The 23920-nt window shown below is 40.3% G+C and overlaps 2 protein-coding genes across 2 annotated transcripts; both read right to left on the bottom strand.

Annotated features, from left to right (window-relative positions):
- Positions 1 to 537: 537 nt before the first annotated feature.
- On the bottom strand, positions 538 to 5829 carry LOC139354392 (uncharacterized). Its single transcript, XM_070998620.1, has one exon. It carries the CDS (start codon positions 5827 to 5829, stop codon positions 538 to 540), a length of 5292 nt encoding a protein of 1763 aa, XP_070854721.1.
- A 6797-nt stretch (positions 5830 to 12626) lies between these two features.
- On the bottom strand, positions 12627 to 23435 carry LOC139354391 (uncharacterized). The gene is made up of 3 exons (XM_070998619.1): positions 21566 to 23435; positions 20682 to 21004; positions 12627 to 13151 (listed from the first exon to the last, which is right to left on the bottom strand). Exons 1-3 carry the CDS (start codon positions 23433 to 23435, stop codon positions 12627 to 12629), a joined length of 2718 nt encoding a protein of 905 aa, XP_070854720.1.
- Between the last annotated feature and the right edge of the window lie 485 nt (positions 23436 to 23920).

The raw sequence follows: 23920 nt of genomic DNA, 5'->3' as shown, positions 1-23920 counted from the left end.
ATTTTGGATAAGGGAGATATTTCGAGAAACATATATATCTTGTTGTTCAGTTGTGACGCCGTGCAAACCAAAAGCTCTGTACGGCTGTCATTGTAAGAGGGGCTCTTGGGAGTGATTAAACGACTGAAGTTCAAATATAACAGTTTAGCCTTTAATTCATTAGCTTATAATGTGTACACTTCACTCTTCTTCATTAATTAACTTTAACAAAATAATGGGTCGCAATGGACAGCAAATAAAAGAAGCCAATGTTGTTCCGGTCGCTGAAGCTTGTAGTTCTCACTGCCCTTCTCCCTCCTTCGTCGTGTTGCCAGATCTCCTGACCTTCGTCTTCAGTTGGCAGGGCGATCAGCTGTGCATACGAACCAAGTACCGTGGGACTGAACATGCCGCCCGCCAATGCGAAATCCGCGTGATACATGTGTTGTTCAGGATTCTGGATCTAACTTCCCTTGTACTCGTAGCGGCTAAGACAAAGAGAAAGAGAAATGACATACGGATGCAATTGATTATCAAGGGAGCAATAGCTGGTTCATATTAGCATGAGATCGGCAGGCGACAAAGCTTGGAGATGGAGCGTTTTTGACTGCCTGATTTTGTTTTCAGTGTTACAACTCGAACGAGTGAATCCTCTCCAGGATGGAGACTGGTAATTCTACCGAGCGACCATTGCGATGGAGGCAGTTGATCGTCCTTCATGAGTACTAATTCGTTGATTTTAAAATTCTCCTTTTCCTGACACCATTTTGGGCGAGTTTGAAGATGGGACAGCCAATCTCGGCTCCATTGCGTCCAAAACTGACGGATCAAATTTTGATGAGACAGAAATTGCTCACGGAACGACGAGTTTTGAGGGCGACAATGGGCAGGTGCGAGCAGGGTGTCACCAATGAGAAAATGTGCCGGCGTGAGAGCTTCTAAGTCGTCTGGATCAGCTGTTAGCGGACAAAGTGGCCGAGAGTTTAGGCAAGCTTCAATCCGGATGAGCACCGTTGCGAGTTCCTCATAAGTCTGCTTGTGACTTCCGACAGTCCTCTTCAGGTGATGCTTGACGGACTTGACCCCAGCCTCCCAAAGGCCTCCGAAATTGGGAGAGTATGGCGGAGTGAAATGCCATGTAGGGCACGTAGCGTGGTCGCGATCCGCCTGTTGTGCGCTTGCTAATAACTTATTGGCGCCAACGAAATTTGTTCCGTTGTCGCTATACATATGTTGAACTGGTCCTCGGCGACCAGTAAAACGAGAAAATGCTAGTAGGAAGTGTTCCGACGAGAGTCCGGTAACCGCTTCTAGGTGAACTGCCTTCGTAGCCAAGCAGACGAAAATAGCAATGTATCCTTTGTAAGTACTTGTCCCACGAAGCCGTGCTGCCTGGATTTCGATTGCCCCGGTATAATCGACGCCGGTCGCAACGAATGGGCGGTTTGGTGGGTTGACTCTGTGCACCGGCAGGTCGCCCATCAATTGACTTCCGATGCTAGGTGACGCGCGGAAGCACGTGATGCATTTTCGAATGATTGTTCGGACGGCTTGTCTTCCATTTGGAATCCAGAACTTGTACCTCGTGTGGGCTAAAGTAAGATGGGCGCCGCCGTGCAGGGTAGCTTGATGGGAGTTCTGGATTACCAGCTCTGTAAAGAAATGACGCTGCGGTAAGATGATTGGATGTTTGCGATCGAAAGAAAGGTTGGAATGTTTGAGACGACCGCGAACGCGTAAGATGCCGTCGTCAAGAAAGGGAGTGAGATTTCTGAGGGTGCTCTTCGGAGGCAGAGGATTTTCTGCGAGGATCGCGTGCATGTCGGACTGAAAGGTTTCTGCTTGTACTATTTTCACGACGCAGCGAAGTGCATTGTCCAGTTCCTCTGGCGACAGCTGACTGTAAGATCTGGTTTTCTTCGATTGAGCGTTGTGACAAAAGCGCAGTATGTATGCTATGACTCGAACGAGTTTGGTGTAAGTTGAAAACCGCTCAATGAGACTAATGTCTACTTGGGTGGTGTGCAAACGAATTTGCAAAGATATTGCTTCTAGGGACTGCTCATCAAACTTTATGTTCGGTACCTCTGTGTCCGGCCACTCACTGGAGTGTTGCCTCAACCATGATGGTCCGTGCCACCAGAGATCAAAGATGGAGATTTCTGATGGGGATAGTCCTCTCGTGGCGCTGTCTGCTGGATTATCTGCCGTGGGAACATGTCTCCATTGGTTTGAATCGCTGTGGTCCAGAATGTAGGCAACGCGATTGGCAACGAACGTTTTCCATCTAGTAACATCTCCTTTGATCCAGTGGAGAACGATAGTGGCGTCCGTCCAGTATGTAACGGAGATTTTAGCGTTTTTCCAACGATTGTTTGCTACTACCCATTTAGTTAGTTTGGTTGCCAGCACAGCGCCGCATAACTCGGTCCTCGGGATCGTGAGGGGTTTCGTTGGAGAGATTTTGGATTTTGCAGTGATGAGAGTGGTATAAAACGATGAATCCGGTTGGGGTATACGCATGTAAACCGCCGCTGCGTAGGCGTGAGTGGACCCGTCGCAGAAAGCGTGCAACTGGATATCCTGGCTAAAGTCTGGCATATACCGTACGCTGCGAGGTATTCGGATTTTGCTGATGTCCTCCAGATTGACACGGAACTTTTTCCATTTGTTAGCGATGGAACTGGGTACTGGGTCGTCCCACCCTAAGTGCTTGTGATCGTTCTCGGAATGGAGGTGTGCCATTGTGACTTCCTTTAGAATTAATTTTGCTGAAATGAGAATAGGGGCTATTAGTCCTAAGGGATCGAAAAGTCTGGCAATGCTCGAAAGAATTTCTCTTTTGGTTGAACCCGTGGGAATGCTCGCTTGCAATTTGTAGGTGAAACAGTCTTGGTTAGGTAACCAATGCATTCCTAAGGTTTTGACTGTATCAGAGTTGTCCCAGCTTCGTGACGTTTGATTGCATCGGTTTGATAAAGAAATGCTGTCTAGAAGCGCTATGTCGTTACTAGACCATTTTCTCAATTCCATATTTGCGGATTTTAGAGCGTTCTGGATTTGTAAACTCTTGTTTTGTGCTGCTGAGATAGTGTGATCACCAGAAAGAATATCGTCGACGTAGATTTCGTGCTTTAAGACCTCTTCCGCCAGTGGATAATTTTCGCGTTCATCCTCTGCAAGTTGACGAACGACTCTAATGGCGGTGAATGGTGCAGAAGCGGTACCGAAAGTTACAGTTGACAGGCAATATTCCTTGATGTTTCCATCCGCCGCCCGCCATAAAATCCGCTGGTATTGCGTGTCGTCCGGATGTACGTCGATGCAGCGGTACATGCGCTGGATGTCGGCGGTGAAAACATGTCGGTACTGTCTCCAATTCAGTAACACTGCAGGGAGGCCATTTTGGAGAGTGGGTCCTACGGACAATACATCGTTTAGAGATCGACCGTTTGAGGTCTTTGCCGATGCGTCGAATACAATGCGCTGTTTGGTGGTGAGACTGTCTTCTTTATAGACAGCGTGATGAGGAAGAACGCAGGATTCAACCCGACAGAATTTTTTGGAGGTACTGACGGTTGATCTCTCACTAGTGACTGCTGGTGTGATTTGTCCCAATTCAAAATATTCTTCGATTCCCTCCTTGTAGCGAATCCATTTTTCTGGATCCCGTTCATAACGCCGCTCTAATTGAAGAAACCTGTTTAAAGCGACTTGATGCGATTTTCCTAGGGCCATTGTGGAATCGAAATGCCATTTGAACGGTAGTCTTACCATAAAACTACCGTTTGGTTGACGTGTGTGCGTTTCCTTAAAGAAGGACTCACACCACCGCTCTTCGTCAGATTGAAGTGATCGGCTTGGGACAGATTCTATTTCGCAAAAATTCTTCAAAAGCGATTCCGTGTCTAGCGTGGTTTGATGACAGCGAATATTAAGTGTGTGGATTGATTCCTGGAACTTGCCGAGTATCATCCAACCTAAGTGAGAATTTTGTGCAATAGGTTCGTATGGATTTCCGATTCGGGTTCCCGGAAGGATAAGACCCGCCATGAGGTCGGCTCCGATGATGAGATCTATGCGTTTCGAGCGATAGTATAAAGGATCCGAGAGCTGGAGTCCGTTGATGTGTTTCCAGTTTTGAGGCGAAAACGATTGGTTTGGTAGATGTGAGGTCAGCGAGTTCATAACGTACGCAGAGTCGACATCTAGATTGAACGTTGGGTTTAGCGACGTTCGGATGCAGCAGCTTGCCGTAAAGTTGCACCGTTGACCAGTAGTTTGGCCGACGCCGGCGATCGAAGCGCGGATTCTGCATCGTGGAAGCTGGAGAGCTTGGACGGTATGCTCTGAGATTATTGTAGCTTCCGACCCCTGATCGATGAGGGCAGTTATTGTTGCTTGAGCGCCGCTCTGGGGGTGGCAGACAATAATCCGTGCGGTAGCTAGCAAGATATTCTGTCGCGTTGCATGGGAGGCTGTGGAAGAATAACATTGGAGGTTTGGATTAGCAAGGGGGCTAACTGGTGAGGTGTCGTTGTTCATAATCGAAGCGATATGTGGTTGACTGGATGATACGGTCGGCGAGTAAGGTTGGGGTGCTTGAGTGATGCTTGGCGCCGCGGCCGGATGAAGTAAAGAATGGTGGCGTTGTCCACAGTGGTAGCAATTCTTTACACTTGAACAGCGGGCCAGCATGTGCGATTTGCTCAGGCAGTTGAGGCATAGATTTGACTTACTCACGACCTCCTTACGTTGGTAGCAATCCAAGCTAAGGAATTGCTGACATCGACGAAGGATATGATTACCATTGCAGTGTGGGCAACGAAGCACAGGGGGGCTTGGTTGCGCGTGGGTGTTATGAACCGAGATACGTTTTGTGGGGTGATGATCCAGTGGTGATCCAGATTTGTTGGTGCCCGAACAGTTTCTATTTTCAATGGCGTCCAGGGTGATTAACCGGTTGTTGAGAAACTGTTCGAGATCCTTGTACGAGGGAATGTGGGTTTGACTGCCGAGATGATGTTCCCAGGCGGAGTGCGTCTCTTTCGGTAATTTTGCAGTCAAATAATGGGCGAGCCAGTGATCCCCGTTCTGCAACGACGCGTTGATGGTGTTACAGGCGGCTGCGCAGACGTTGACTGCACTGATCATAGATCGTATATCATCGGGCTTCTCCTTGCTTAGGCTTGGCAACTGGTACAACATGTTCATAAGATTGGAGAAGACCACGCGTGGATTGTTATAGCGCTGAATTAGTGTGTCCCATGCTACCGTATAGTTAGCGGCCGTCAAAGGAATTTGACGAATATCGCAATCTCGACCAGCTGGCAGAGATTCCTTGAGGAAATGAAACCGTTGAATATTGTCCAGCCGCTCATTTTGATGAATTAATCGAGTGAAGGCGTCATAATATCCAGGCCAGTCCACACAGTTTCCGCTAAACTTGGGCACTGGCAGTTGTGGCATGTGGACACGTGCGTCGGCAACCGTCGACACGGCGGTGGGTGCCGAGGCTGAGGACGGCGTCACTGGGAACTTTATTCGTTGGCCTTCAGCTACAAGGCAATAGGTTTCCATGTACAGATCCTCGAAACTGACGGCGATCTTCTTGGCGTGATAGTCCGTTTTGACATATCCCTCGGTGCAGATGATTACTTGATGGGTGGTCTCAAAAGCCGCGTTTAAACTCTCGATCTGCTGCAGGCGCTTCATATAATAACTTTCGGTTTTTCGAGATGCGGCATCCTTCTTATAGTTCTGCTGCAGACGTGTTAGACTTTGGAGACGCTCCTTTTGAAGTGTAATAAAACCTGCTAAGGCCGGATCATCAGCTTCGTGGTCAGACATATTATGAGAATTTTTACCAATTTATTTTGAACCTAGCTAGCTCTGCTTGATAAACAAAATAGCACCCGTACTCACGTGATCTTTCCCTTTTTTACTTATGCCTGATGTTATGTAACGTTGAATATAGCGTGAGCGCAGGCTGTACTGTTTTTCGATTCCGCTTTGAGTAGAAGATTTTCCTTGGTTGCAAAATTATAACGGGCCTTCTTGCAGCACCCGTGTGTGTGTGTGTAGAAGGGCTGTCAGGCGACCGGGTTTGTTGGTATTGGTGACTGTGCTCTATCGGTGTGAGAGCACTTGTTGGGGGCACAAACGGAGACGATCGCAATTTGTGTTAGATGGAGTGCTGGGTGTTCTGCATTATAACCCACAATTGAAAGATCAAACTGAGATTTTTAAACTTCAAGCAAGATTCCCCTCATGGGCCACCATGTTCAGTTGTGACGCCGTGCAAACCAAAAGCTCTGTACGGCTGTCATTGTAAGAGGGGCTCTTGGGAGTGATTAAACGACTGAAGTTCAAATATAACAGTTTAGCCTTTAATTCATTAGCTTATAATGTGTACACTTCACTCTTCTTCATTAATTAACTTTAACAAAATAATGGGTCGCAATGGACAGCAAATAAAAGAAGCCTATGTTGTTCCGGTCGCTGAAGCTTGTAGTTCTCACTGCCCTTCTCCCTCCTTCGTCGTGTTGCCAGATCTCCTGACCTTCGTCTTCAGTTGGCAGGGCGATCAGCTGTGCATACGAACCAAGTACCGTGGGACTGAACACTTGTTATATGTGGATGATGTAGTAATTGCTACAAAGAAATCTGATACAATGTCCAATTTTAAATCTTACCTTCATGACCAGTTTAAAATGACCGATTTACGTGAAATTATACACTTTATTGGAATACAAATTGATATAACTAATGGAGAGGTTTGTCTTAATCAGTCAGCATATATTAAAAATGTATTGAGAAAATTTATTATGGAAGATTGTAATTCAGTTAGTTCTCCCCTCCCAAGTAAGTTGAACTATACAGCTCTGCAATCAGAAGAATTATGTGATGCACCGTGTAGAAATTACATGGCCCGACTTAAGTACTTCAATAAGTATACTAAGCAGATATACAAACAACAACAATAAAGAACTATGGCAATGCCTTAAAAGAGTTCTTAGATATCTGAAGGGAACTATTAGCTAATTTTAATAATATTTTTACAGGACACGTAGATTTCGATTGAGCTGGAAATGAAACTGACAGAAGAAGTACCACTGGCTATCTTATTAAAATGTTTGAAAATTGTTTGGTTTCATGGAGTACCATGAAGCAAAAGTCGGTTGCTGCTTCATCTACTGAAGCAGAATACATATCCTTGTTTGAACGTGTAAGATAAAGCTCTTTGGCTAAAATCACTAATAAATGAGATTAATCTAGAATGAAGTGGTCTTATAGATATTTTTGAAGACAACCAAGGTTGTATTAGTATTGCAAATAATCCTACTTGGCATAAAAGAACAAAGCACATGGATATTAAATATCACTTTACAAGAAAGCAAATTGAAAAGAAACTAATTTGTGTAAAATATATTCCCACAGATCTGCAACAAGCCGACATATTGACGAAGCCATTGCCATCTGCACGGCTTATTTCCCTGAAAAGCCAGCTGGGACTTTCTGTATAAACCAACTACGAACCTTGTGGACTGTTGCTGAAAATCCATCGCTTTTAGAAGCCAAACATGAAATGCATCTCATGAAGTCTTTTGTGATTAATTTAAATTTCCATATTTACTAAGTCTGAAGTAGTTGATTTGAATTCATATTCTTGTTTATTTTTTCAAATGGATCTCATAAAGTACATGTAATTAGTTTCAATTTTCATATTTACTATTTATTCCTGTTTAATTTCATTTGTCAAAGCTTTTACTGGGTTTCCCCAACTCTTGCAGCAAATGCTGGAAATAATGTATCCCCAGAATTGAAAAAGAAAAGAAATGAAATGAAGAAACAAATTAAAACTAATGCACAAACTCATGTCAAGAATTGAAGTGATAATTAATGTAACTTTTGAGGCGGCGTGTTGGAGTTTGCATGTTCAAATATACAAAAGTCACATGGATAATTGTGCACACATACATTCATGTTTGCATGAAAGCTCGTCAGCTAAATGATTGTCTTTTCTCTTAAGATATTCCACAGTTAAATCCTATTCTTCTCAGTCTAATCGCATTCACGTTAGTAATAAGTAAGTTAATGGACTATGGTCTGTCTTGACTGTGAAATGTCTTCGATAAATATATGGTCGAAAATAATTTTTGCCCCAGTGGATAATTTCTAACTCTAGTTCAGTTCTGTTTTCTTCTATTTTAAATGATCTTGATGCATAGGCTACTGGTAGCTGTGTGTTATTGTAATCTTGAAAAAGAACAGATACACACGCTTGTTTGCTTGATTTTTAATAAAACGTCTGTAGTAATTGCAAAATGCAACGAATTCTCTAGTGCTGTCTGCGTCCGTTGGGACTGGGTATTTTTCTATTACGTCGTATTTCTTACTGTCTGGAAAATACCTTTGTCAGTACACTTGTGTCCAATGAAGGTCACTTCGTGTCTGAAAAATCTGCACTTTTCTGGGTGCAATTTAAGGTTGTGTTTCCTACATAAATCAAAAACGTTTGCTAGATTTTTAATCAAGTGCTTTTCTAACCAACCGATGACAATTAGGTCATCCATATACAAGAACGCCTGTGAAGGTTCGATACCTGAAAATGCAATTGTCATCATTCTTTGGAAAGAATTTGGCGCTATTTTTAAACCATAAGGTAATCGCGTGAAGCGATAGGAAAAAGGATATTATACCTCTAGATGTTTCTTCGAGTTCTATTTGATGAAATCATGACATCAGATCTAAACATGAAAAGTATTTAGCTCTACCTAATTGGTCCTGGTAGTGCAAATTAATCTGATAAAAATTTGTTGTTAATTTGGCGCTAACCAATTACCAAACGCCATCTTTTAGTATCGCAATCTGGTAATGATTTTTTCGGGACGATTAATATTGTACTGTTGTATTCAGGAACTGAAGGTTATACTATTTTGTCTTTAATTAGTTTGTCTACTTGTGTTTCTACTTCGTATTTTTGACTGTGGGGAATTCTTTATGTATACTGGTTCATCATTTTTCATTCTTATTATACCCGTTATTCATAGAATAAAAGGGTATACTAGATTCGTCGGAAAGTATGTAACTGGCAGAAGGAAGCGTTTTGGACCCCATAAAGTATATATATTCTTGATCACAATCACTAGCCGAGTCGATCTAGCCATGTCCGTTTGTCCGTCTGTTTGTCCGTCCGGATGAACGCTGAGGTCTCACTGAAATTATAAGAGCTACGCTATTGAGATTTTGCGTGCAGATTTCTGAGCTTCTTACGCAGATCAAATTTGTTTCAGCAGCGCGCCACGCCCACTCTAACGCCCACAAACCGCCCAATACTGTGGCTTCTACAGTTTTGATGCTAGTATAAAAATTTTAACTGAAATGTAACTTGTTCAGTTTGTCTAAAATTTCTTCTTTGTTTAGATTTTTATTATATTTAATTATGTAGTAATCATCCAATGGTTCAACTTTCAGTGTAGTTAATTGAATGATTGCAGTTTTATTTGTTGTATTCAAAATTCGGACAAAAGTGTTTTTAGAATCTGCAATGGAATTTGCAATGAATACTCCATTTTGGATTTCTTGGTTTGGTATTAATATATACCTGGTTGCGGAATTTTTAGCAATTTTTCGGACTACACGGTGGCTGATAAATTTTGCTACATTAAGAAACTCAAATAATTTTTTTTTCAGTGTTTGGAATTCATTTTTCTTTTATTCATGTTAAAGCTCATTCAATTTTATAAAATATAGCTTAATTAGTTTTAAAGATAATGGAATTTAAATGCCCCCTGCTCGTTGATGCTAATTAAATTTGTCGTTATTAGATGAATTAAAAAAATTTATTTTTAATTTTTAAAACTTGGGTGATAAACCTATATTCTTAAACTGAATTAATACAAGAAACTTTTTTAAAAATTATTAACCGATCGCGGTCTCGGATAAAATAGGACTGAGTCTTAATTCTAAAAAATTATCCAATGAACCTCGGCAAGAAGCTTTCCTTTTTTTAAGCTTCCAGATTTTTGTTTAAAATAAAAGCTTATGCTGAAACTGTCGCATCTCGTTGTGAAATGAAATTATGCTGACCGATGCAATTTGATTGAAAATCGGAACGCAATATGTTCTGAACTTAGAACGCAATACTGTGGGCTTTGAACGGAAAAGTTTGGGCTTCGAACGGAAGCTTGTGTTTACTTTACGATTGGTTTATTTATCTTAGCAGGACGGTCAAGCGCGGCCCTCGAAGTGAATGGCAAAGGCAAAGGCAGAATCTTAAACAAAGGCAAAGGCAATGTCGCTGAAGGCAAGGGTAACATAGCTGAGATTGAATTCAAAAATTTGTTTATAAATTCCATAAGTGGAACCGTTTCACGGGTTGGATAACTCTCCCCCTTCTAAAATGGATCGTCCCGATTCAATATGAAATTCATTTAATTGATCTCTTAATTCTGTTAAAAAATTTTCTTGGTTAATAGATTTTTCTGGTTCTGGCCGTTGTTTTTTGGTTACAAATAATATGACATTTTTGTATTTTATAATAAGTAAAAAATCAAATATATAATGATTTAAATTAATAATATAAAGGTAAGTGATATTTTGGTATTATAAATTTTAATGAAAGGATTTAAAATGTTTATATTATCTAAAGAAAGTTCTGAGTTATTTGATAATATGTAATCGGATATTTCATAATTTTTGAAGTGGTTCGTAGTTAAGTAGTAAAGAATTTTGTTTTCCAAATTGGTATAAGAAATATTATTAATTTCGTTTGTACCATTAAATGTTATCAAAAATGAACCGTTTAAATGAGAGTTGTTCACAATATTGTTACCATTTATAAGAATGGCACCCTCTTGTATGATGTCTATTTTTTTATTTTTCTCTCTTATTTTTTTACAAGTGGATTTCTCGCCATTTAATAAGCGGGTAAAACAAGTTTTTTCATTATTTAAAGTGCAATAATTATTAAAAAGTTCGTTCTTAAAGTTAGACATTTCATAAAACATATTTGCGCATTTTGCGACTTGATTGCTTAATACTAGTTTCCCATCGATTTGGGAAATCGCTCTAGCGTAATATATTTCGCATCTGTTTTTTATTATTGGGTATTTTATATAAATTATTACAAGTTCTTTATGCAGTGCGATTTTAAAAACAGAGATGTCCATTAGGTCAGCGATAATTACTGGTTTTTGTTCATGTTCTAATATTTCCATGATGTCATCATTGTTTAATATTTTGGTATTAAAAACGTCAATTTTTGCTAGTGTGATTGTGTCAATTAAATTTTGCAGATCAAATGTTAATAATCGTAAGCGATGTTTTCGCAGTGGTAAATCTTGATCAATAAAAACATTTTTAAAATCATCAGAAAGAGATTCTATTTCTTTAAACAGTTTGGAATTGATAATAAATTGCTTATTATTATTTTCAATTAATTCATCGATTTTATTCTGTATTTTAATAAAATCATCATGATCCGGAGTTCCAGCTGCCTATCTCATTTATCCCCCTTTTTGACCTAGTTGATATTAATTGGGATAAAATTAATTCGATTACTTCTGTGTCATATTTAATTTCCAATTGTGACCTTTTATTAGTATCCCTTTTTATATTATCTGATTCCAATTTTATTATTTCTTTATAAAAACTTAAGTTAGTTACGTGGAATAATTCTGCGTATGAATCGTACGTCAATACGTCTTTATTGTCCTTGAATAAAAGATACTCGTGACTTGTATAGTCTATTATTTCTGATTTTGTTAATAAAATAAGGTGTAGTATGAGCACCTGATAAAACATTTTCTGGAAAAGGAAAAAAAAGTAACATATAAATTTTTAGAATTTTATATTATCTTTGTGAATAATTCTATTTCTATTGTTGATTATTATTTTGTTAGGTAAATTTTCTTTAACTACTTGTTTTTTATATCTAGTTTTAAGTTTATTTCTTTCCCCGTGTTTCTTTTCATAAATTACCTGTCCTACATGATATACTTTTTCTTTTCTGTTTTCATTATGTGTTTCTAACATTTTCTCTTGTGTATTTTTTAAAATTTGAGGAATGTTATCGTGCTCTATTTTATTATATAAGTTAAAAGTTTAGATAGTATTTTATTTTAAAAAAATACAAACTTTATTATTTGAGTTCAGATTTACAACTAACTTTTCTTATGTTAATAATTAATAATGTAACCTAGGTGCTGCTGCTGCTGCCTCTGCTGACGTTCTCTGCTATCGTCTTTGAACATCGCTGCTGTTGTTGATGTGGTCGGTCCTAATTGGTTGCTGTCGCTGATATTGCTGCTGCCGCGGCGCAGTTGACCATTTCTTATTCTGATTGGTCAACTTCATTTGGCAATAATTGTTGTTGCCAAATGCACTCGGCGTTGGCTTCAATCACCCAGCGTTGAAGCTTTCCCACGATCGTAAGGTGGGAAGTGCAAGCTCAGCGCACGTGGCTGCTGAACTCAATTGGGGGCCTATTGGGCAACGTTCTGGCCAGTATAGGGTTACTGTTGGGAAATTGGTGTCTATGCTTTTCTCGCGCTTATAACCAATTTGTTTTTGTTTGGGATTTTGCGCGTGTGGCGATACTCTTACTTGAGCATTTAGCATTCTGTGTGTTAACTCCTCCCCCCTTAAACGCGACTGTCCTCGGTCGCAACGTAAAAGAGTACAGATCCGAAGGGGGATGGCTCTTCAGTTGTTTTCGCTGGAGCTGGCCAGCCTTCTGTTGGTTTGCGCCTTCGCATGAATCGTATGATCAGTCCTAGGGTAACTACAAATAGGATGATGGCGGATCCATAATTCAGGGAAGAATCTATAATTCCTTCGCTTCTGAGTTTCTCTAGTACTCTTGTGTTGTTTATGTTAAGTTCCTTGACCATTTGTAGTGACAGTACTTCATCTATTTTTGACTTTTCCGCTGTTAATTGAAAAAGTGGGGGTTCCGGTTCGACCGTGCTGGTTTCTTTTGACTTGTAGATGTTTTCTCCAATTGTTACTGTAGAGTTCCTGTATTGGATTATAAATGAGCCCTGTAGTTTTAAGAGTTTTTCGTCCAACGAGACCAATCCGCTAATGTCGTTCAGCAGTAGAGTTCCTGGCAATATTTCCTCGACATCGGGAATGTGTTGATTGTTGACCCTTTTGCATACTGGTTCCTTAAGGTTGAGCAGAGCATTTACGCAAGTATCGTTACTTAAGTCTGGCAATTTTTCGGAATTACAAATAGTTTTATCGTTATGTGCCTCGCAAGGTTCTGTTATTGCGAATAGCTGTTTTTTACATTCTAGTAGATTTTCATATTTTAGATCGTTAATTATATGGTCTTTAGCAAATTCTAAAAGTTCTTCTATGTCGAAAAATAAACTGTTTTCTTCTTTAAAAATGTTTTCTACAATGTTGGTTTCTTTTGCTGAGAAAATGAATGAATTCACTGTGTTAGATTTTGCCCAAGTTATTGCGTACAGAATGTTTGTAATTTCTTCTTTAATTAGTTGTATTTTGTATTTTAAAATATTGGCTTTTTGGTCTATTATTCCTTCCGAGCTTTGAGTAAATTTTATAATTGCATTTGTGGCATTACTGAGTTGATTTATTTTTTCGTTAATTAGCCGGTTTATTACTACTTGTCTGTTATTATTTTCTAGCTGTTCATTTATCTTATTTTCTACGACCTCATAATCATGGTGGTCTGGTGATCCTGCCAGCCACTTCCATGCTGTCCCTATTGCTTCTATTGCTCTTTTTGGTCTTTTCCAATCTGCGTAAGTCGGATTTGATTTGTTTTAGTTCGTACGACAGATATGGCTGAAGCGGGTGAGATGAAGTAAGTGGTTTAAATGATTCCTCTAAAGTTGTAAATGTCTCTTCGTAGCTGGTCAAGTTGAAAATGTGGATGATTTTAAACGTTCCGTCTTGTTTGGCTGCTAGTCCGGTTTCAAGTGAAATGAGTTGGGAGTTTGAATAGTCGAGGACCGTGGTAATACCCAGGCAGGTTGGTAAAAATAGTCTGAAAAATTACGTTTTAATATTATTTTTATGAATTATTTTTCCGCATTGAGTTTTAATGGTGGTGTTTTTATTTTCTGCTACTTTTTCTTTTTTATACCTAGGTGTTAGTTTTGACCCTAATCTTTTGCCGATTTTAACGTGTACTATTTCGCCTGGCCTGAAATGTTTTGGTAGGTTCTTGTTTTTGTTGTGGTATTCTAAGTCATAAAGTTGTTTCTTTTGAATTTTTTGTATTATTTCCTCTCGTTGATTTCTTATATCTTCTGGTGTATTAGGGATTGTGTTTCTAAAAAAAATGTCTATGGGCTTTTCTTTTGTTACTGAATGTATTGATTTATTGTATTCCTTGACCGCCTGAAAAAGTAAATCTTCAAATACCATGCTCCCGTTGTCTTTTTTTAAGCACCTTAAAATTTCGGATAGTGTCGAATGGAGCCTTTCTACTTGTCCATTACTTGTTGATGCGTATGGGGCAGTGGTGTGCACTAAGATTTTAAGTTGGTCTTCAAGCATGAATTTTATAGCTGCAGAACTTAAAGAACGTTCGTTATCCATTATTATCCATTTCGGCATACCGAAAGCTATAAGCATTTCTCTTAAGGGGTTTTTAATATCCTCAGCTGCTCTTGACTGTAAAATTTTTACTTGAGCGTATTTGGAAAATTTGTCAATACCTGTTAATAAGCTGTTTTTTTCTGTGATATAAATATCCACATGGACTATTTCTCCTGGATATTTGGGGATAGGTGTTGGTTGAATTTCGCCCTTTGGCGGATGCCTATCGTATTTAGATTCTTTACAGGTCTGGCAGGACTGAACTATTGCTTGAATTTTCTTTTGAGCTTGCGGGAAAAAATAATTCTTAAGTATTTGTATTTTGTTTTCTTTCGCATCTCTATGCGCTCTCTTGTGTTCTAGAGTTATTAATTCATTTTGTTGTAATTCGGACGTGACGTCGTCTACTTGTTTTCGCGTGAACCTTACTTTATATGAACTGAAATATGTGGGATAAATATTTTGTATTTTTCTTATTACTTCTTCGGAAGTAAAAATTCCGTTTATTAATCTGGGATCTAGTCTGCATGCTAGGATTGCTATTATTTGTTCTTCCGTGTACTCTCTTCTTTTTACTATGTGTCTATGGTAGGTCGGGAATGGAATTTCAAAAGTATCTGAGTCCGTTACGTCAATGAGTAGGAATAATTGATTTTTGAAAACATTAATGGGAGCTTCTACAGAAAATTTAAGATTGTGAGATGAGCTTTCGTCGCTATGAATGGTTGCTGTGGAGCTGAGTGAATTTATTTCGGCCGGGGCCCTAGAAAGTGCGTCAGCTACTACATTAGCTACTCCTAGCTTGTATTTAATTTCGTGATTATATTCGCCAATAAGGTCTCTCCATCGTTTTAGTTTCGCGTTATGGTTATTGACACTATTTGAAAAACTTAGGGGCTGGTGGTCTGTGTATATTACCACTTTCGAATATCCGTAAAGATAATGTCTTAGGCTTTGAAGTGCCCACACGATGGCTAACATTTCCCTTTCGTTTGGTTTTTGTGAGTGTACGTGAGATAAATGTTATTGGTCTATGGTTTTGTTCTAAGACTGCGCCTATCGCATAACTTGACGCGTCGGTTGTAAGCTGAAATTCTTTTCCAATATCTGGGTATGCTAGGGTGACGTCTCGGGAGATAAGTGTATTTTTTAATTTTTCGAAAGCATTTATTGCTTCCTTGTCTAAGTTAATAGCTGTCCTGCTTGACTTATTTTTTGATATGCGACCTTCTTCTCCTCTGAGGAGAATGGTTAGTGGCTTTGCAATTTTTGCATAATCTCTAATAAATCTTCTATAATACCCTGTCATGCCTAAGAAAGATCGTAGATCTTTTAACGTTTTCGGAATCGGAAATTTTGCAATTGCTTTTATTTTGTCACTATTTGTATTAACTCCGTCTTGTGAGATGGTATACCCTAAAAAATCTACTTCGTTTTTGAAAAAATGACATTTCTCTATTTGTACCCTCATGTTGGCATTTTGTAGGGTTGAAAATACTTTTTCGAGGTTCTGACCGTGTTCTACTTCGTTTTTGCTAAAAACGATTATGTCGTCCACGTACACATAGCAAATTTTCCCTATGTATTCCCTCAGGATGTCGTCCAAGGCTCTTTGGAAAATAGATGGCGAGTTTTTTAGACCAAATGGGAGCCTGGTGAATTCATATTTTCCACCGTTTACTGCAAAGGCTGTTTTTTCGATATCCGTGTCCTTTAATGGGATTTGATGAAATCCACTTTTAAGGTCTAACACTGAAAAGTATTTATTATCCCCTAGCTGTGCGATAATTTCGCCAATCTGTGGGATAGGGTACCGATCAGAGATAGTGACGTCGTTGAGTTTCCTGTAATCTATTACTAATCTATACTTTTTTTCTTCGGACTGACCTGACTTTTTTGGAACTACCCAAACGGGTGCATTATACGGAGAACGTGAAGGTCTAATAATGCCATCTTCGAGCATTTCGTTTATTTGTTTTTCTACTTCCTGTCTTAGTGAAGCTGGGTATGGGTAGTGTTTTCCATAGACTGGGGAGTCTGATGAAGTTCTTATTTCTCCTACTACTTTAGTTGTGTATGCTAATTTTGTGTTTGGGTCGGCGAATAAGTTTTTGTGGCTTTGTACAAGGTTTTTTATAATTATTTTTTGTGACTCGGTCATATGACTGACTTGTGGTCCTATTGTGTTAACGGCTTGTGCGGCTAATTGGTGAATTTTAATTTTCCTTTTGTTTCCAAGAATGAGTGTATCGTTTTTGACATCTATAATTGCGCCTAATATTTTCATTGTATCGTTGCCTAATATGCCATGGAATGTTTTTAGTGTATCTAGTAGAAAAAATTTCATTGGTTTATCTGAGATATTGGGGAGTTTAAGAATCGTGTGTTGTGTAATATTATTGTTGCCTCCCACAGAGCTAACTGAAAAGTTTTTCTCGTATGGTTTTGGGTTTGGTACCAGTTGTGGTTGGATGTAATTCTGGTTTGAGCCTGTGTCTATTAAAAATTTTAAGATTTTTCCGTTCCCCGTCGTTACTTTAAAATAAGGTAGTGAGGAACGATTTATTCTAAAAAATAGAGCTCGGACTGTCAATGTATTCTTGTTGTTCTGTATCAGTTTGCCAAGTAACTTCTTCTTGAAGTTCGCCTATGTTATTATGTTCTGCCATTTCGTAATATTCCTGCTCTGCACTAGTTGTATCTTTTTGCGTTTCCTGTTGTGTAGTAGTTTCGGACTCGGTTTGAATATGAAATTGTCTTGGCATCTTGCTAGTGTTCTGAACATTAGAAGTGCTGAGAGGTCGTTTCCCAGAATAATCGTTGTTCGTCGGCTTATTCATATAGTTAATATGACGCGATCGAATTGATTGATCAACTTCCATAGGTATTGCTTTTGGTTGGGGTCGGGGGGGCGGTGTCGGGGAAATATAGGGTGTTAATTGTCTTGCTTGGCCTGAATTAGCTTGATTGTAATAATTAGGTTGGGTGGTTTGTGTGAAGGGGAATTTCCCGGTTGCGGCTACTACTTGCATCTGTTTAGGGTTGTGGTATAAATGGGGATGAAAATTTTGTTTCGCTCCTACCATTCGGAACGGTTGGTGAGTTCTTGGTGGTAGTGTAGGCGGTTTTCCGGAGTAAATGTTTTTAGGTGTTTGATTGTTTCTAGTGGTCTGGTTCTCAAGCAAACTGCATAGGTGTAGTGCGTGCCCTAAGTCGTGCGGTTCTTTGATTGCTAACAGTTGGGCTAGATTTCCGTTTAGGCCTCTAACAAAAGTGTCTAGAGCTTTTTCCCTGTACATAGTTGTTAAAGATTGTATGGTTTCTTGTGAAACGTCCATGTTACTAACTTGGTTCAGGATGAGGGATAGCTGTTGGTAGACTGTTTGGTAGAACTCGACTATAGTATTGTTTCCTTGAGCGAGGGCATAGAGCTGGTATTCTAAAGTTTTAAGGTCTCGTTTTTCGGCAAAATGCGATGTTAGTCATTTCGAAATAGCTGTCCAGTCGAGTGGGGTGTTGTATGATTCTAGCACTGCGTCTGCCTGTCCAGTAATTTTATTGCGGATTGCTAAAATAATTCCGTAATATTTTGGTGAACCAATTCTCCCTTCATAGATTTTTAAAACTCGTGCTACACTCTTTTTCCATGAGGAATATTAACTTTTGTTTCCTGAAAATTCCCTAAGCGATCGTACAATGTCCGGTATTTTGTCTAATTCACTAAGGTTGTGTGCTAGTTCTCGTTTAATTGTTTGGTCTGTATATTGCGAAAAATCATTATTGGGTTTAATTATTTCTTTCACCAAGCCACTTAATTTGGTTTCTAAGACGCCTTTTATTATTTCTTCGATATCCCTCTCGGTCATAAGTCGCGCATGGGTAGATGCGGAAGGGCCTGTAAGGTTTCCTAGTCTGTCTGCTAAATCTTGGTCGGGCATTTTAGTTATTTTTTTGATGAATTTATATTTAAAAAAATTTTCTGATAGTTACTCAGAATTCGGAATGGAAATAGTTAATTATTTCGTGCTGTAAAAACTATAAGGTTTGATTTAGAGCTTAGAATTTAAGTGCTCTGTGTTTTCTTAATTCTTAATATAGATTTTTAATCCTTAAATATTTTTCTTTAAATTTGATAGGTAACGATTATTTGTAAAAATTTTTGCGATCGATTTAATTTAATTTTAAAATTCTTTGATTCTTTGTTTATCAATTTAATTATTCGTTAGTTATTATACTTTTCCTTTTCACGGAATTTGTTTGTCCCTTGACATTTATTGTTTCCTTTTTTTTGTTTGGAATATTTGCTTAATTTTATGCTTACAGAATAATCATATCTCGGTGTGCTCTCGTGCCGGTAATCTTGGTGTTTTTCCTTTTTGTCCCACGTTGCAGCGATTTCTCCAGAATGCGGGCCTACTAGGGCACCTCCTTTACACCTTTGTTTGCACGTTCCCTCCGAACGGATACTAAAGGGAATCACAGCGATAAAGTTTGGCCTGATATGTCCACCAGGTACAAGTCCTTTTTGCAGGAGTGTCACTTTGTAGCGTTTTCTGGAACGGCACTTTAATTGTGGCACTTCCGGGCTTCGGTGGTCGGGTTTTTTCGTACGGATTAGGCAGGATAATTTTACCGAACCGGAAGGATTTTTTTACTGCTCGTCGCGAAGCGCGGAACTTGTATCTTTCGCGAACTTTTATACCAGGTCCCTGTTCGGGCGCCAGTTAAAAGTTTAGATAGTATTTTATTTTAAAAAAATACAAACTTTATTATTTGAGTTCAGATTTACAACTAACTTTTCTTATGTTAATAATTAATAATGTAACCTAGGTGCTGCTGCTGCTGACGTTCTCTGCTATCGTCTTTGAACATCGCTGCTGTTGTTGATGTGGTCGGTCCTAATTGGTTGCTGTCGCTGATATTGCTGCTGCCGCGGCGCAGTTGACCATTTCTTATTCTGATTGGTCAACTTCATTTGGCAATAATTGTTGTTGCCAAATGCACTCGGCGTTGGGTTCAATCACCCAGCGTTGAAGCTTTCCCACGATCGTAAGATGGGAAGTGCAAGCTCAGCGCACGTGGCTGCTGAACTCAATTGGGGGCCTATTGGGCAACGTTCTGGCCAGTATAGGGTTACTGTTGGGAAATTGGTGTCTATGCTTTTCTCGCGCTTATAACCAATTTGTTTTTGTTTGGGATTTTGCGCGTGTGGCGATACTCTTACTTGAGCATTTAGCATTCTGTGTGTTAACTTATAGTACGTCAAAAGGTTTTTGGTTCGTTGTAGAGTGAATGCTCTGATTATATTCTTGAGCGGCTCTTATTACTATTTCGGAATAGTCGGTTAGATTAAATTGTTCTTTAATGCATCGAGCTAATTCTGTTAGTGTAGAATGTGCCCTTTCAACTTGTCCGTTTGAGGTACTGTGCCTCGGGTCTGCGTAATGTAAAGTTAAGCCGCACCTTTGTGCAAAAGATTTAAATTGGGCCGAGGTAAAGCTTGGTTCATTATCGGTCATTATCACTTTGGCTTGTGGAAATTGTTGAAGAAGTTCCATTACTTTGTTTTCGATATTTAATTTATTTTGGATTTCTTTTACTACTAAAAATTTTGAGTAAGCGTCAATACAAGTAAAGTAAGACTTTGCGCGTAATATATGTCGATGTGTAAATTTTCGCCTTCTTTACTCGGGATTGGGGCTTCTCCAATTGGAATTTTAGTTGGGTGTCTATTATATTTGTTTTCATTGCAAATTTTACAATTTTATATATATTCTTTTAATTCTGTAAGTAAGTTTGGCCAATAATACAATCTACTGATTTGTTTATAATTTTCGTCAAGTCCCCTGTGTGCTCTGCAATGTGTTTCTTCGATTATAAGTGCTCTGTCCTCAGGAGTTTCTACATCTTGGACAAATATTTTTGTATACAAAAATTTATTCACAAAATTATCTTTAAGTGGTTTTTGAATTCTATAAAAGTCCTCTAAAGTACAAAGAATACCTACCGTTAAATTAGGAGGAATATATTCTCTTAAGATTGATATCAAATTTTCGGGAGTGTCAAATTCTATTATATGTCTGGTATTTTCGAATATATTAATCGACTCATGTATTGTATACTTCCCCAGAAAGAATATCGTCGACGTAGATTTCGTGCTTTAAGACCTCTTCCGCCAGTGGATAATTTTCGCGTTCATCCTCTGCAAGTTGACGAACGACTCTAATGGCGGTGAATGGTGCAGAAGCGGTACCGAAAGTTACAGTTGACAGGCAATATTCCTTGATGTTTCCATCCGCCGCCCGCCATAAAATCCGCTGGTATTGCGTGTCGTCCGGATGTACGTCGATGCAGCGGTACATGCGCTGGATGTCGGCGGTGAAAACATGTCGGTACTGTCTCCAATTCAGTAACACTGCAGGGAGGCCATTTTGGAGAGTGGGTCCTACGGACAATACATCGTTTAGAGATCGACCGTTTTAGGTCTTTGCCGATGCGTCGAATACAATGCGCTGTTTGGTGGTGAGACTGTCTTCTTTATAGACAGCGTGATGAGGAAGAACGCAGGATTCAACCCGACAGAATTTTTTGGAGGTACTGACGGTTGATCTCTCACTAGTGACTGCTGGTGTGATTTGTCCCAATTCAAAATATTCTTCGATTCCCTCCTTGTAGCGAATCCATTTTTCTGGATCCCGTTCATAACGCCGCTCTAATTGAAGAAACCTGTTTAAAGCGACTTGATGCGATTTTCCTAGGGCCATTGTGGAATCGAAATGCCATTTGAACGGTAGTCTTACCATAAAACTACCGTTTGGTTGACGTGTGTGCGTTTCCTTAAAGAAGGACTCACACCACCGCTCTTCGTCAGATTGAAGTGATCGGCTTGGGACAGATTCTATTTCGCAAAAATTCTTCAAAAGCGATTCCGTGTCTAGCGTGGTTTGATGACAGCGAATATTAAGTGTGTGGATTGATTCCTGGAACTTGCCGAGTATCATCCAACCTAAGTGAGAATTTTGTGCAATAGGTTCGTATGGATTTCCGATTCGGGTTCCCGGAAGGATAAGACCCGCCATGAGGTCGGCTCCGATGATGAGATCTATGCGTTTCGAGCGATAGTATAAAGGATCCGAGAGCTGGAGTCCGTTGATGTGTTTCCAGTTTTGAGGCGAAAACGATTGGTTTGGTAGATGTGAGGTCAGCGAGTTCATAACGTACGCAGAGTCGACATCTAGATTGAACGTTGGGTTTAGCGACGTTCGGATGCAGCAGCTTGCCGTAAAGTTGCACCGTTGACCAGTAGTTTGGCCGACGCCGGCGATCGAAGCGCGGATTCTGCATCGTGGAAGCTGGAGAGCTTGGACGGTATGCTCTGAGATTATTGTAGCTTCCGACCCCTGATCGATGAGGGCAGTTATTGTTGCTTGAGCGCCGCTCTGGGGGTGGCAGACAATAATCCGTGCGGTAGCTAGCAAGATATTCTGTCGCGTTGCATGGGAGGCTGTGGAAGAATAACATTGGAGGTTTGGATTAGCAAGGGGGCTAACTGGTGAGGTGTCGTTGTTCATAATCGAAGCGATATGTGGTTGACTGGATGATACGGTCGGCGAGTAAGGTTGGGGTGCTTGAGTGATGCTTGGCGCCGCGGCCGGATGAAGTAAAGAATGGTGGCGTTGTCCACAGTGGTAGCAATTCTTTACACTTGAACAGCGGGCCAGCATGTGCGATTTGCTCAGGCAGTTGAGGCATAGATTTGACTTACTCACGACCTCCTTACGTTGGTAGCAATCCAAGCTAAGGAATTGCTGACATCGACGAAGGATATGATTACCATTGCAGTGTGGGCAACGAAGCACAGGGGGGCTTGGTTGCGCGTGGGTGTTATGAACCGAGATACGTTTTGTGGGGTGATGATCCAGTGGTGATCCAGATTTGTTGGTGCCCGAACAGTTTCTATTTTCAATGGCGTCCAGGGTGATTAACCGGTTGTTGAGAAACTGTTCGAGATCCTTGTACGAGGGAATGTGGGTTTGACTGCCGAGATGATGTTCCCAGGCGGAGTGCGTCTCTTTCGGTAATTTTGCAGTCAAATAATGGGCGAGCCAGTGATCCCCGTTCTGCAACGACGCGTTGATGGTGTTACAGGCGGCTGCGCAGACGTTGACTGCACTGATCATAGATCGTATATCATCGGGCTTCTCCTTGCTTAGGCTTGGCAACTGGTACAACATGTTCATGTGATTGGAGAAGACCACGCGTGGATTGTTATAGCGCTGAATTAGTGTGTCCCATGCTACCGTATAGTTAGCGGCCGTCAAAGGAATTTGACGAATATCGCAATCTCGACCAGCTGGCAGAGATTCCTTGAGGAAATGAAACCGTTGAATATTGTCCAGCCGCTCATTTTGATGAATTAATCGAGTGAAGGCGTCATAATATCCAGGCCAGTCCACACAGTTTCCGCTAAACTTGGGCACTGGCAGTTGTGGCATGTGGACACGTGCGTCGGCAACCGTCGACACGGCGGTGGGTGCCGAGGCTGAGGACGGCGTCACTGGGAACTTTATTCGTTGGCCTTCAGCTACAAGGCAATAGGTTTCCATGTACAGATCCTCGAAACTGACGGCGATCTTCTTGGCGTGATAGTCCGTTTTGACATATCCCTCGGTGCAGATGATTACTTGATGGGTGGTCTCAAAAGCCGCGTTTAAACTCTCGATCTGCTGCAGGCGCTTCATATAATAACTTTCGGATTTTCGAGATGCGGCATCCTTCTTATAGTTCTGCTGCAGACGTGTTAGACTTTGGAGACGCTCCTTTTGAAGTGTAATAAAACCTGCTAAGGCCGGATCATCAGCTTCGTGGTCAGACATATTATGAGAATTTTTACCAATTTATTTTGAACCTAGCTAGCTCTGCTTGATAAACAAAAAAGCACCCGTACTCACGTGATCTTTCCCTTTTTTACTTATGCCTGATGTTATGTAACGTTGAATATAGCGTGAGCGCAGGCTGTACTGTTTTTCGATTCCGCTTTGAGTAGAAGATTTTCCTTGGTTGCAAAATTATAACGGGCCTTCTTGCAGCACCCGTGTGTGTGTGTGTAGAAGGGCTGTCAGGCGACCGGGTTTGTTGGTATTGGTGACTGTGCTCTATCGGTGTGAGAGCACTTGTTGGGGGCACAAACGGAGACGATCGCAATTTGTATTAGATGGAGTGCTGGGTGTTCTGCATTATAACCCACAATTGAAAGATCAAACTGAGATTTTTAAACTTCAAGCAAGATTCCCCTCATGGGCCACCATGTTCAGTTGTGACGCCGTGCAAACCAAAAGCTCTGTACGGCTGTCATTGTAAG

Source organism: Drosophila suzukii (assembly GCF_043229965.1).
Source record: "Drosophila suzukii chromosome 2 unlocalized genomic scaffold, CBGP_Dsuzu_IsoJpt1.0 scf_2c, whole genome shotgun sequence".
NCBI classification, from domain to species: domain Eukaryota; kingdom Metazoa; phylum Arthropoda; class Insecta; order Diptera; family Drosophilidae; genus Drosophila; species Drosophila suzukii.
The sequence above is the reverse complement of the archived record's forward strand: the minus strand, read 5'-3'. Positions and strand labels throughout refer to the sequence as shown.

Coding starts and splice junctions, on each gene's coding strand:
- LOC139354392 (XM_070998620.1), bottom strand. CDS start 5,829: ATGTCTGACCACGAAGCTGATGATCCGGCCTTAGCAGGTTTTATTACA.
- LOC139354391 (XM_070998619.1), bottom strand. CDS start 23,435: ATGTCTGACCACGAAGCTGATGATCCGGCCTTAGCAGGTTTTATTACA. Junction 21,005..21,565: donor TGCACAAAATTCTCACTTAG/GTTGGATGATAC, acceptor TATTGTCCGTAG/GACCCACTCTCCAAAATGGC. Junction 13,152..20,681: donor ACGATATTCTTTCTGGGGAA/GTATACAATACA, acceptor CTCAACCTTAAG/GAACCAGTATGCAAAAGGGT.